This window comes from Paroedura picta, chromosome 1 (genome assembly GCF_049243985.1).
Source record: "Paroedura picta isolate Pp20150507F chromosome 1, Ppicta_v3.0, whole genome shotgun sequence".
Lineage (NCBI taxonomy): Eukaryota > Metazoa > Chordata > Lepidosauria > Squamata > Gekkonidae > Paroedura > Paroedura picta.
Genome location: NC_135369.1, coordinates 43,662,000 through 43,676,520, shown reverse-complemented (window position 1 = coordinate 43,676,520; position 14,521 = coordinate 43,662,000). Strand labels below are relative to the sequence as shown.

Genomic DNA, 14,521 nt, shown 5'->3' with positions numbered 1-14,521 from the left:
GGTTTTTGAGAGGGGAAGGGCAACAGTGGAAAGGGCTTACAATCCCCTTCTCCCTCTCCCCCCCTTCCTGGTTCAATGCAAGCTATAGCATCAGCTGTTGCATGGTATTTAAAACAAACACCAACAAACAGAACTTCACAGTGAATACTTTTGCCCTTGGTATCTGGGTTCCAGCTGAAGTGCCAAGGATTGTCCTGTAAGAACAGCAACAGGGGAATCAAAGCCAGCAGTGTTCTGGCTGCAGGGATGGAATGAAGGAACTGCACTCTGAAAGCTAAATCATTGTGCTTGAGTCATTCTGTGCTCTGAACTATGCAATAAACACACAACCCCCCAGCTCTGTTTAAAAACCCAGCTCTGATAGTATCTGAGTTGTTTTGGTGAGAACATCAACTCTGGTAGTAGCATGTGCAAAAAGGATCTCAGGCTCTTAGTGGACCATACACTGAACATGAGTCAGCAGTGTGACTTGGTGGCTAAAAAGGAGAATGGGATTTTGGGCTGTATCAAACGGAGTATCGTGTCCAGATCACGGGAGGTGATGGTACCGCTGTACTCTGCTCTGGTTCGGCCTCACTTGGAGTACTGTGTTCAGTTTGGGGCATCACTGTTGAAGAGGGATGTGGACAAACTGGAGCGTGTCCAGAGGAGGGCAACAGAGATGGTGAGGGGTTTGGAGACCAAGATGTATAAAGAAAGGTTGGGGGAGCTTGGTCTGTTTAGCCTGGAGAGGAGACGACTAAGAGGGGATTTGATAACCATCTTCAAGTATTTCAAAAGCTGCCATATAGAGCAGTGGTCCCCATCCTTTGTGTTACCAGGAACCAGTCAACGCTTGACAATTTTACTGAGGCCTGGGAGGGGGGGTAGTCTACTCCTCTCCTCTCGACCACTGCCCTAATGCTCTCTGACTCTGGTCGCTATGGTAACGTTTAAACATCCCTTCAAAATAAGATACAGATACGCCACAAAAACGGATATAAAGAACATTTTTTTTCATGAAAATTTTAACTTGTGATAACGACAAATCAATGGGAGCCCTTAGCTTGTTTCTCTGCAACGAGACAGTCCCACCTGGGAGTGATGGGAGACAGTGACTCCCAAAGTGTGTTGCTTATGTCCAGTCTACTCCGTTGTTTTGTTTGGGTTGCTGCCACTGCAGAAAGCCCTGCTTCACACAGACAGGATGTCGGAAATGGCAGCAGGGGTTTCAGTGCTGTGGTGGTGATCTCAGGGTATTCTGCCATGACTTTAATCCAGGGCCTAATGACTTCTAACACAGTACAGTAGCAGTTCATTTCATATCTGCATTTCAGATAATCTTTGTAATTTTTCCTGCCATAAAGCAACTAATCACTTCAACTTTAGAAAAAAACAAACATGAAGTTTGGCTCATCCTTTTTAAAATGTAGAAACATTGTGCCCAGCACAAAGCAGTTGAGATCAACAGAAAGCATGGCAGCATGAACACTAGAATGAAGCGCTAATTCTCCTAGTAAGTCATAATAAAATAATTTGAGAGCACTACAGAATTTTTTCCCCAAGAAAACAGAAAGAGGAAGTAGGAAGGTTACCACAACAGTTCAATCTGTCTCTGAGAAGATAACTATGGCTATGGAGACCCTAAGACTTTCCTCAGAAAACTCCAAATAAAGATTAGAAATTTTAGTATTATCATTACACAGAATATGAAATCTTATAAATCTTATAAATTGACTAGTCATTGTTATAGCCTATTTCTTATGCTTAACTGATTGTGGTTGCAATCCTAAGAACTTTCTGTAAAGCTCACAGAGTCTAGGCATACTACAAGCCCTAGTGAAACATCAGGCCTTATAATTCTAATTACACCCAAAAGCAAACAAAACCAATAGGCAAAAGGTTGTGTCTTCTTGAGATTTATTAAATCCTAAATTTATTAAATCTTCAAGTATTTAAAAGGGTGCCTTATAGAGGATGGAGCAGAGTTGTTCTCTCTTGCTCCAGAGGGACGGACCAGATCCAATGGGATTAAATTAATTCAAAAGAAATTCCGTCTCAACATCCAGAAGAAGATCCTGACAGAGCATTTCCTCAGTGAAATAGGCTTCCTCGGGAGGTGGTGGGCTCTCTCAGCCTCACCTACCTCACAGGGTGTCTGTTGTGGGGAAATGAAAGTGAAGGCGAATGTAAACAGCTTTGAGATTCCTTTGGGTAGAGAAAAGCAGCACATAAAAACAAACTCTTCTTCTTCTTCTTGGAAATATTTAAGCAGTGGTTAGATAGCCACCTCACAGAAATGCTGTGCAGAAGGGAATGTGTCCATGCTTGGCTTTTGTGGCCTTTTCTTGCATGCCCAGGGAAATGCTGATTACCACTTTGGGACTGGGGAGGTGAATTTCCTCCAAGCCAGACTGGCCAGGGATTTTGGCTTTTTGTGGAGGGGCATAATCTGGGCATGAAATTGGAGTCACTGTGGGTGGGCAGGTAGTTGTGAATTTCCTGCATTCTGCAGGGGGTTGAACTAGATGACCCTGGAAGCACATTACAACTCTATGATTCTAATCTTGGGAACAGTAGAGGTGTGTCCATTGATACTAATAATGACAGGGACCGTTTGGCTCACATTTTTGGCCAGGTCTTATGATCAAGTAGGGTTGAGAGGTTCCCCCTGGCCACTAATGGGGTGGGGTGGAGAATAGAGTTGCTGGCTCCAGGTTAGGCAACTCCTGGTGATCTGGGGATGGAGCCTGGGAGGGACAGGGACCTCTGTGGGTACAATGCCACGCAGAGTCTAGCGTCCACAGCGTCCATTTTATCCAGGGGATCTGATCTCGGTGCTATGAAGATGAGCTGTAATTCCATGAAATCCCCAACTCTCACCTGGAGGCTGAAAGCCGGCATCCCTACTGGCTGGCAATTTGCTTGTGTGTTCAGTTCACAGTACTGGTGTTAACTGTTGTCTTTGATTGTTTGGGGCCCACATCCATGAAGACAGCCTTTCTCCATGTGAACCCACATTCCTGGTCAACAGGAAGTCTTTGTGGTGCCTTCTACCCAACAGGTAAAATCAAAGCTGGGCAGATGCAGCTCTTTCTGGATTATGGCTTCTGTTCTCTGGAAGTGATTCCTGCAACAGGCATCAGAAAACTTTTACTAAGCTTTTGCAGGGGGCATAAAGAAGAAAAAGAGTTGGTTCTTATATGCCGCTTTTCCCTACCCAAAGGAGGCTCAAAGCGGCTTACAGTCGCCTTCCCATTCCTCTCCCCACAACAGACACCCTGTGGGGTGGGTGAGGCTGAGAGAGCGCTGATATCACTGCCCGGTCAGAACAGTTTTATCAGTGCCGTGGTGAGCCCAAGGTCACCCAGCTGGTTGCATGTGGGGGAGTGCAGAATCGAACCTGGCATGCCAGATTAGAAGTCCACACTCCTAACCGCTACACCAAACTGGCTCTCCAAGTGTTGCTTTTGTTTTTTCATTGCTTTTGTTTTTTCATTGAAAGTCTCACTTGACCAAGCTGGTCTGGAGGATTTCCAAGTTTCCTCCTGGCCACTGGTGGGGGTGGTCAAGGATTGCCAGATGCAGGTTGGGAAACTCTTGGAAGTTTGGGGGTGAAGCCTGAGGAGGACAAGGACTTCAGTCGGGTACAATGCTATGGAGCCCACCCTCCGATGTATCCATTCTCTCCAGGGAAACTGATTTCTGTAGTCTGGAAATACGCTAGAATTCCAAGGGAATCCCTGGAGGCTGGCACTCCTACTGCAAAGCTTCTTACACGACAATTTGTGGTGTTTTTAATATGCAATTTCATTATTGCATGTTTAACGTTTGTTGGTATTCATCACTTGCTTTGAACATCAGAAAGGCCGTATAAAAATGTCTAAGCTCTGTTGACTCACTGTTGAATCCGTGTTCATGTCCAAGTCCTCATTCAATGTGTATTCATGTGTGACTTTTTTTTTTTGAGGAACAGAATTGCGGCTGTGGGGCATGGCAGGTTTCTGTTTAAATAATAAAAGCAAACTGCAACAAAAACGTACAGAAATCCAAGCGCTGGCCCCTATCAATGTGCTTTACAACCTGGTGTGGAGTTTACACATCCACCCAGCCTGGCACGTAGCTAAAGGTTAGGGGATGAATGTTTGAGCAGCATTTTTATTATCTTTGTCTATTTTAAGAACCAATCCCCTTAACATTTCCCAGGCACTTAATGGTTTAAATTAAAGAAATCCAGCTTTGTTACAATCAGGGGCTGGTGTTGCATACAGAAGGAAACTGAAAATAAGGCTGCGGACTGAACGTTGATGTTCCTCCTTTGATTTGTTACCTTGTGTTCAGGATTTCAAGAACATTTTGTCCCCTCTCTTTTGTGATTGCTGCCATGTAACGTTATGAGACGATGTTTCCCTTCCGCTGCTACACCAGGAGTTAATTTCTGCCCAGTTAAGTGTCATGTTTTACCTACTCTTGAGTCAGGTTGCTGTATGCAAAATGATAGTATTCTTATCCGACTTGTGTCTGCAGAGTTTCAGAAAGAGCGGGGAAGAGAAAGAGGGTTATGCTTGGACACAGATCGCCAGCATGGATTTAAGGAGCACTGCAGATGAGAAACTGATTTGAAATAGGAAGAAGTCCTGAGGCTATGATTCAGGCTGGGCAAGATTTTGGCTCCAGCTCAAAGTCACCTTCATTTGACTCAGGCCTATTACACACACAGAGTTTACCGCAGAGAATCTGAATAGACAAGCCTTTAAGTTTGACTTTGGATTGCTGTGCCTGCCGTACGCATCCTTCTTTTTTCTCTGGTGTATTTATTCTGCAGCTACAAGCCCAAACTGCAGTGTTTCTTGACTGGGGTGGGAACATCACTTGTGATGAGTGTGTGATGGCATGCAAAGGTGTTTTTTTTTTTTATTAAATAGGCAATTGCCTTACTGCAGCTGCACAGTAGTGCCAAGTAAGCATCCTCCATTTAACTCCTCATCCTTCAGTTCCATGAATGAAAGGGAACATAAAGGCAGGCAATGTTTTAAAAAATTCTGAAACTGACCGAACTATGACTAGAGCAGTTGCAAAGCTCCCCTTTCTTATTGCCAAGCTCTCGTGGATTCTCTGTTTTGTTATTTGCCACTTTGAAAAATGGAAATGGGTCACCATCCTCCACCATCTCCCTATTTCAATTCCTGCCTTTCCCGCTCCCACTTTCAGAGCTTGCAAAGAAGCTTCTTGGAGAGCTGCCAGAGGAGCACGTTTTTTCTCTGTCCCTTCTCCCCCTGCGATAATTCCAGATCATCACTAGATGATAGAGCCACTTGTAGAAAAAACCCACAAATGTAAAAGAACAAGAAAATGGTGCTTGTGTGGCAATGAAGAGGGTTGGTGGTGGAGAATCACCAATGGCAGTCAGACTCGAAAATGTTTCTTCAGTTTCACAATGAAGCTTTTAAAAAACTTGACTGCATTTCTTTGTGTGAACCGTGAGGATTTTTATGGAAGGCATGGGTTTGTTGTGTTGAGCCACCACCATGGGTGATGGTTTCATTAAATGCATATTTAAACATTTTTAACTGCACACATACACAGACAATTGGTGGCTGCTGCACTCACTGCAGGGCTTCGTTGGTGGCACATCACCCAATGCTGGCCTTGATCCCCTCCCTCCCACCCTACACTCTTCCATTAAAACCCTTGTTATTCAGTCCCCTGCATGAAATGGAACACAAAGAAATGCAGTTAAGCTGAAGGCCGAGTTGAAGGCCACAAAGCAGAAAAAAACATATCCTTTAGCCCCTGGAGATAGATGAGGCAGTGGAAAAAATGGAGGAGCTGTGGGGAGGAGGAATGATGGTGCATTTTTTTAAAAAAATGCTTGTGCTTCTGCATGTGGGCATGCAACAAACACACACATAGCAGCTGAGGATTTGCTGACACGATACTGCTGGGCTTGATCAATGGCACATAGCCCAGTCCCAGTCTTTATCTCCTCCCTCTCTCCATCCTTTCAGAGCTTGTGAAAAGACTATTTGGAGAGCTGAAGCACATGTAGCCAAAGAAATGTAGGGTAATGTTTTTCCTGTCAATAACTTTCTCCCAGTGCTCCAAGTTTAGTGATAAACTCATATCGTTAGACACATCTTGCTTGTAAAAAAATTACTTGATGGAAAAAGTAAACAACAGTGGAGCATATGTACTGGTCTTCATCAGGGGGAGGATGGCAGAAGTTGCAGAGTGGATAAAATGACCTTCATGTGGATGGTGGAGTAGCCTCTGAAGGGTAGGAAAAGGACAGTGGGGGGGGGGATTTTAGGCCATCTGTATGCTTTTGAATTACTTTCAGCTTGGAAGCAAAGCAAGGGAAAGCCCACAAAAAACCACTCACAGAAAATATGAGGAAGCAACTGGTAGGCAAACGGAGTGCTCAAAGGAGAAAGGTCAGTGCAAAATGAAAAAGAAAATACCATAGATGTGCAAGGAGAAAGTGAGGGAAAACACCTGTGCACAATATGTCTCAGACTGGAATATGCTTATAAACAAGTTTGGCAAACAGAAAATCAGCTGTCGTATGATAGGGTAGTCAGATCCCCCAGTGGAAATGGGGATTCCCCTGCTGCCAGGCTCTACCCCTAGCTGTCTGGTGTATGTGGGGGACTTGTCAGGAGAAAGGAAAAGGCCTATGTCCCATCAATGGTGGTACACAGGAAATGATTACATCAAGTCAGTGATGTCCAGATGGCATTTTAGTATTTAGGCAAAACTTATAATAGAAGCCATAGCATTTTACCCAAATACCAGCATGTCACCCAGAAGAGGCTTGCTTGATGATGTCACTTGGTGATGCTACTTCTAGGCCTTTATTTTTATCCTCTCCATCCCCCACCTGTTGCCAAGAGGGACTTGGAAACCCTACTGTATGGCCATCAATAACTCCGTCAATTAATACCTGCATTGATTAGGAAGGGGCTGTATCCAGTTGAATTCCGGATCAGACTAAAGGTTCTGGTAATTACCTTCAAGGCCATACGCGGTCAGGGCCCAGTGTACCTGAGGGACCGCCTCCCCGCCTATGCCCCCAAAAGAGCTCTGCGCTCTACTGCCTCCAATCAGCTAAGGATCCCTGGCCCTAAAGAAGTCCGTCTGGTCTCGACCAGGGCCAGAGCATTCTCTGTTCTGGCCCCCACCTGGTGGAACGAGCTCCCAGAGGAGATCAGGGCCCTGACGGAGCTTAAACAGTTCCGCAGGGCCTGCAAAAAGGAGCTCCTCCACCAGGCATTTGGCCGAGACCAGATGTAATCTACAGCGACCAAGGGCCCCTGCTCCCCCCCACCCCCCTCAGAATTCAATCAATAAGCCACCCCCCTCAGAATCCCATCAACAAGCCCTGGACCTGTTTGTGTTATGATTGTTTATTGTTATACTGTGTTGTGTTTGGTTGCAATTGTTGGTTATTGGTGTACATGTTCTACAGACTGTTTTATGTATGGTTCTCTGTTATAATGTAAACCGCCCTGAGCCTCCGGGGAGGGCGGTATAAAAGTATGATAAATAAATAAAATAAATAAATAAATAAATAAATCCCAGTTGAAGAACAAAAGGTCCCAGGTTCAATCCCCAGCATATCCAGTTAAAATTGCCAGGTAGTTGGTGATGTGAAAGACTGCTGCTGCCAGTCAGTAGGCATGGTCTGACTCAGTATAAGGCAACTTCACATGTTTATACGACGTTAATTTGATTGACTCCCAGGTTGCTTTGATATGGAAGTTTCCCCCTCCTATTTTGTGTCTAAACTGGAAAGCTTTTTATTCCTTTTTGCAGCATCCACCCAATATGGTTTACGTTCCACGTTTTACCCTGCTTTTCATTGATCTTTTTCAAATTTGGGTTGGAATGATCTTGAGAAAGACTGTCAAAGTGGTATTGCATATGATATGGGCAGGAAGGTACCCAATTTTTCAGGTTCTGTCCACATTAAACCTGTGCCCCATCTCCCTCTGGCTGCCCCCCCCCCCCGCCCAGAAAGTAGCAAACCTATCATTCATTATATGTTAAGGCTATAGTAATATGTTAATTGTCAATTTTAAATTTTGGCTGTGGCCCCAACCTGGTAGAATGAGCTGCCTATTGAGATCTGGGCCATGATAGAACTCCCTAAGTTTTGCAGGGCCTGTAAAATGTTGCTCTTCCTCCAGGATTATGGTTGAGGCTGGAGCATGCCAATAAAGTCAACAAAATCTACAGGCCCCCCTCCACTAATCTCCGGGGAATTCCTACCACTAAAATGAATGGTGAACTTGAGGGGGAAAATTGGAGCAGTGCAAGGTTTTATTATTGTTTTAACTGTAATTTTAATAGTACAAATGCATCTGTGATGTGAACCACCCTAATACTGCTTGCAGTGAGCGGCAGTCTATAAAACCAATAATAAAAAATAAATAAATATACATTAAATTTTACATGTGGCAACTGATATAATGTTATAGCTTAGAAAGAGTACTTGGCATATTGTTGTAACTTAATATGTCAGTCACTATTTTTCAGAACCCTGCAGTGGTGCAGGGTCAAATGGCGACTTGGAGGGGGGGGGGGTCATGTAGCCACCGTTGCCACTAAATCCCTCTTCATTCATAACTGCGGTAGAGGGAAATCATTGCCAAGTGGATGCATCACCAACTAGGATGAAAGATTTAGGTTTTATAATTTAAGCCTCAGCTGTATTGGGCATCAAGCTGTGCACAATAATACCTTGAATGTAAAAATCAGGTTATTAGTACTGCCCAATAACAGTTTTAGCTGCATTAATGGCCACCTTTAATTTATCTTGGCTGCTGGTGGTGTTTCAGGATGCTTCTGGTTCGGTTTCCATGATGTTTCCTTCTCAACACACTCTGCTTATGCTTCCTTGTAGGTTTTTGGTGGCCTTGTCTGGATTCTGGTGGCATCTACAAGAGTGTCATTCCAACTTGTTCAAGGCTGGGTGATGTTTGTCTCCGTCTATTGCTTTGTAATATCAACGTTACTTCTGTTCCTCTATTTCTGTGGAGCTCACAGAGACAAATCTGCTTGGGTCGCTGTGGTAAGTCTTGGAAGAGAATTAATGTCACTCAGTTAACCCACTGTCCCAAGTGCAGGGCCATCCCTACGTGTGCTAGGCATGACACAATCCTGACCAACTGATATGATGAGGGAAAGAGAGGCAACCATAAAAACACCTGCCAAGCAAAGACTTTGGGCATGAATACTTGAAACTGCTTTCAGGCCACTGTTCTGTTCTGCCTAGTAACAGCTTTCCAGTGTCTCTGGCAGAAAAAAAATGACCTTTGTGGCACCTGCTGCCTAGAGTCTTTAAGGGGCTGGACCTGAGACACGCTGTTGTCATGTAGCCCTGTACTACATGCTATGTTTTTTGAAAAGCAGACTGAAGTTCCAGGAGCCATCAGGTTTTACTCCCTGTTTTCTCATCCGCCCCCCTTTCCTCTCTGGACTCTCAGCACACACACACACACACACACACAAAAACAATGTGTAGTCTATCCCCAGGCAGTAGAAAGTGTTCTTCACAGTTCTATCCCTTATGTTATGGCTCTAGCTAGTAGTTCTGGCTGCCTTTGGACCGTTAGGTGTAGAAACGTAGATTTTGCTTTGTTCTAGTTGTGCTTTGAAGATAAAAGCCCTTCTGCTGTGGGAATTGCTTATAGTGGGAAGAAGGTATGGTTATGGGGGAAGGAGGGTTGTCTATATGTACCCTAAGGCTGGTCAAGCCAGTTGTTCTTAGCACTGAATTCTCTCATACTTCCAGGTGCCCCTCTTAAACATAATAAGCAACTTTGAGCTCTTTTCTATGAAGAAGCACCTCAATTGTCTTGTCTTCTATGAGAGCGCAGCCTTGGATCATGGCAGCTACACACAAAGGCTGAGCTCTACCAGGAAACCACAGCTCATTCCAGCTGGGAGACAAGCCCAGCAACAGGATAATGAGAGGACTCAAAGTTGGGCTTGTATAGCTGTCTAATGCAATTGTGTTTCTGGAGCTGGGGTAACCCACTACTGTAGTCTGTAAATGGCAGATCTGTAACATGCAGCCATTATTTTAGTCACTTTTCAGCAGACTTTCCTCCAGACATGCAGCCACACATTTTACTAAAGCAATCATTTGCAACTGAAAGGCTGCAAATTTAGGCTGGTCACTAAGACACATGAACAAACAATAATTAACAAAATAGATCCATATGGGTGATGCCGCTGCCAATAATACCATGGCCATCAATCCCGATAGCTCTCCTAAATGATCCCGCCATGTACCACAAAGCAGAGCAAATGCCTTCCTGTCATTTTCAGGAAGCTTAGCGGGTAGTTTCCCACCACCACAGAGGAGTCATCCAAGGCGGGACAGACAGGCGGCCCCCAAGAAGACAGGAGTCCCAGCCTTGCTTGCCCCCATAATGGCTCCCAGCTAGTTTATGTTAAAATGTCTACTATGCCTCTCTAGAACAGCTGAAGCAGCTTACCTAATGAAGCTTGAAATGCAACATCCATTTTGAAAAGCTTAAATCAATGAACATTATCAATCATACATTGTAAAAAATATATCGATGATAAGGTCATCTGCAAGGCTCTTCAGGAGTTGTATTGCCTATGCTGGGTTTCAGTGGGCGCTCCCAAGCAGAGCCCACTTCCAGTTCTGCTGTCATAAGATTCTTGGCGACCTGCCCTGGATAGCCCAGGCTAGCCTGATCATGCCAGATCTGGGAAACTAAGTAGAGTCAGCTGCACTGGGAAGGGACAAGGAACAGCAGGCTTATTAGGCAGACACGGGCAATGGCAAACCACCTCTGAATGTCTCTTTCCTTGAAAACTCTGGGGGTGCTCTGTGGTTCTGCTAAACCAGGGGTAGTCAAACTGCGGCCCTCCAGATGTCCATGGACTACAATTCCCAGGAGCCCCTGCCAGCATTCGCTGGCAGGGGCTCCTGGGAATTGTAGTCCATGGACATCTGGAGGGCCGCAGTTTGACTACCCCTGTGCTAAACCGTATCCACAATAGGGTGGCTGTAAGTTAGCTGGGACTTGATGTTGAAAGAAAGAAAGAAAGAAAGAAAGAAAGAAAGAAAGAAAGAAAGAAAGAAAGAAAGAAAGAAAGAAAGAAAAGCAATTAAAACCCCTGTCAAACTGAGTTGATCCTGCAGACCTCTTTTGCAAACCTTCCCAGATGGAGCGCTTTTTCCCACAGTAGCTACTCTTGCAAGCTGCATGACAGATTTGTGCCATGACTACTGTTTTGGAGGGTGGGAGGATGAGTAGTCCTTCCATGGAGAAGTTACAGGAATGGTTTGCCCATGTATGAGGCTACTTACACTACAGTACAGCAAACAGCTGGTTCAGTCGCCCAGTTACTGAAAGATATGGGTATGTGAGTGAACAGGAAAGAGGAAAAGATCAAAGTGAGTTCCTGCATGGTGCAGGGGGTTGGACTAGATGACTCTGGAGGTCCCTTCCAATTCTATGATTCTGTGATTCAATGGTAAGCTACCAACTAGATCCCCAAATTCATGTGCATATCCTTACAACAATAGCCTTATATAAAAATACTGAAAATAATTTTCACTGTTTTCAAGATACAAGCACTGGTATGTCAGAGAACTGCTCATGTATAAATGCCCTCTGTTTAAAACAGTTAAAAAATCCCAAAATTTATTACTTTTGTATTTATTCCATTGTTTTCTTCTCCTTTTTCCTTGAGGTCACCCTACAAGCTACCACAACAGAGTAAGAATTTGAATCTGGTTCTCCCAGATCCTTGTTTCAGACTCTAATACTACATTGGATGTTCTCAATAGTAAAATAATAATTCTCAATAGTAAAACATTAGTAAAAATTAAAATTATTAAAAATTAAGTTCAAAAAAATAGTCAAAAATTTAGTAAAACTAGCCAGACTTAAGTGTAGTATGTGGTTTTTGTTGTCCTTGTTAGATGACTCAGGTGAGGTTTTTGAAGAGATGGGATAGAAATATCCAAAATTAAGAAATATGGCATGAGAAATAAAAGGCTCCACTGTACCAAAGGTCTTATCCACAGAGGAAACTGCCTCATGAATCACTACATGGCCCTCTAGTTACATCAGGAACACTCACAAACATAGCTGAGGTATGAACTGGCCATCTTTCCTTTCAACTAGAAAGCCTTGGCACTGAATAGGTTCACTGTCTGGAAGCTTCTTTATATGCTGCTACATTGGAGCTGACTTCTGGCAACACCATGAGGTGTTCAAGGTGGGGGATGTCCTGAGGTGGTTTGCCATTGCTTGCCTCTGAGTAGCAAGCAGCTCTGGACTTCCTCAGTCGTCTCCTGTCCGAGTATTAACCAGGACCAGCCCCGCTTAGCTTCTGAGATCTGGTAAGATTAGCCCGGGCCAGGCAGGCCACAATAGTCTGAATCCTTCAGGTGTGGCGAAGTCTCATGTCAAACTGCTGCAGTTGAAATATGCCTTAAACACCTAGGTAATGCTTTGTCTAGCAGTGTTCTTAAGATCCTTGACTGTTTCTTTTTCAGGATGCTTTCTACCAGGTGACAGCTGCCCTATTCTACTTAAGCGCAGCTGTTTTGCAAGCCTATGCTACACTGTTTGCTAAGGAATTTCAGTTGCACAAAACCTACCAAATAGATATTGCAGCAGTGGTGAGTCTGTTGTGTCTTGCGGTTGCTGACTTGTTGATGAATGTCACATTTTAAGTCACATGTGAGAACTAACACTCAGCTGGGTGTTAAGAGCGGCAGTCTTTAATCTGGAGAACCAGGTTTGATTCCCCGCTCTTCCACATGCAGCCAGCTGGGTGATCTGTGGCCAGTCACAGTTCTCTCAGAGCTCTCTCTGCCCTACCTACCTCACAGGTACCTCACATTGTGGAGAGTGGAAGGGTAGGTGACTGTAAACTGTATTAAGATTCCTTCAGACAGTAAGAAGCAGGTACAAAAAAAGATCTTTTTCTTCTCCTTCTAGTGCAAGTAGTTCTAGTTTAGTTAGTGTTGGCTTCTTTGCCCTGGAGGAAGCAGTCCCCCCCCATTCCCCCCCCCATATTTTCTGGAAAAATTGTAATTCTGTTCTTTTGTTCTGTAAATATACAAAATTATTTGAAAAGGTATTTTTGGGTATATGTTTGGTTTAAGAGTTTCAGGATGCGCATTCCTAGGCTAGGGCTTTAAAAACAAAAACAAAAAAAGGGGGGGGAAGCTCAGTTACCAAATATGGGGCACTGACCCTTCCCCTGCCATTTTCTTGATTTAAAATAGCCAGTGGAAGCCATGCTCTTTATCTAAAAATGACCTCTGGAAAACACCTGTGTTTATACTGACCTGTTTCGTCAGTGGGGCAATCAGCATTTCCCAGATTTTTTTTAGATTGGGGGAAAACACACAGGGACCATTTACGCACTGGGAACTCAGCTCCCATGCAGGAGCACAAATTGGGGGTGGATGAGGTGCATCGAGCCAAATGCTCCCCCGTGTGGGTGCAGGAAGAGGTGGGGCAACCTGCCGCGACTAAAACTCCAGCCTGTAGCCTGGCATGAAACCTCCAGTGCGTAAACGGTCTAAGAGTAAAATGCATGACCCAGAGAGGAGGAAAAGATGCAAATGAATGCACTAAGATGTACTTCAGTTAAGCAAAAAGCGAGGGAGAGGGAAGAATCATAGGGAAAAGGGTTTCCACTTCCTAGTGGTTAAGACATGAGAGGCAGGAAGAGGGGCAGTGAGGAAGGTATGCTGGAAGATCATTGCATGGAGGGAAATGGGAGTTTGGATGCACAGGTGGACTGGCTTACTTAATCAACATACTAAATGTACCTTTCTTCTTCTCTAGGTCTTTGCCTTTGTAGCCACGCTGACCTATGTGATCCATATGATCTTTTCACTACTGAGATGGAAATCTTCTTAAAAACCCTCAAATGCCCTTTAAAAGAGAATTTTACAGGTGGATTTGCTCTGTTGTTGGATTACTTTGGAGATGCCTGTTATAAACGACTGTATTCCTTGTTGTACTTTGACACGGAAATCCTACAGTATATATTTTAGCTTAATCTTTTTCTTTTCCCCTTAGAGTTTTGGACAGGTACAATGTATGGCATGGGGGAACCTGGCCATCTCTGAAGTGTATTTTTCTTTTAAATAACTGTTATATAAATGGAGTTCCAAATTTGTATAATAAAAAAGTTCAAGTTGTTGGTGGAGTTCAGTAGACTGTTGTTTTCACTTTACCCTCTGGAGTGTCATTCCGACATCTTCTATCAAACCCTAGTTTATGCTGGGTGCAAAACAGTAAAATAAGGATCCTGCCTTCCACTCCTCCAGATTTGGTGTGGACATGTGGCTGCACTGATCAGAATTTGAGGGCATTGGTACAATTCTTGGGTCATTACAGTGGTTGCATCCATACCAGAAGGATTCTTTGTTTCTCTATCATCACTACTACAAATGCAGAGACATTTGCACTGTCAACAGAACATCTGCATGGGAGCTCTGTGGGATTTCAGTTGTCATTTCCCTTGCAGT

General features: G+C 44.1%; 1 protein-coding gene across 1 annotated transcript in view; it reads left to right on the top strand.

Moving 5' to 3' along the window:
* MAL (mal, T cell differentiation protein (MAL blood group)) overlaps nt 1–14,191 on the top strand; it is a 34,371-nt gene extending 20,180 nt beyond the window's left edge. The window contains exons 2-4 of the mRNA XM_077335875.1: nt 8,885–9,052; nt 12,527–12,652; nt 13,833–14,191. Coding sequence (XP_077191990.1) covers nt 8,885–9,052; nt 12,527–12,652; nt 13,833–13,907 — 369 coding nt within the window. The 3' untranslated portion in view covers nt 13,908–14,191. The remainder of the gene's footprint in view (nt 1–8,884; nt 9,053–12,526; nt 12,653–13,832) is intronic.
* Nucleotides 14,192–14,521: the final 330 nt, after the last annotated feature.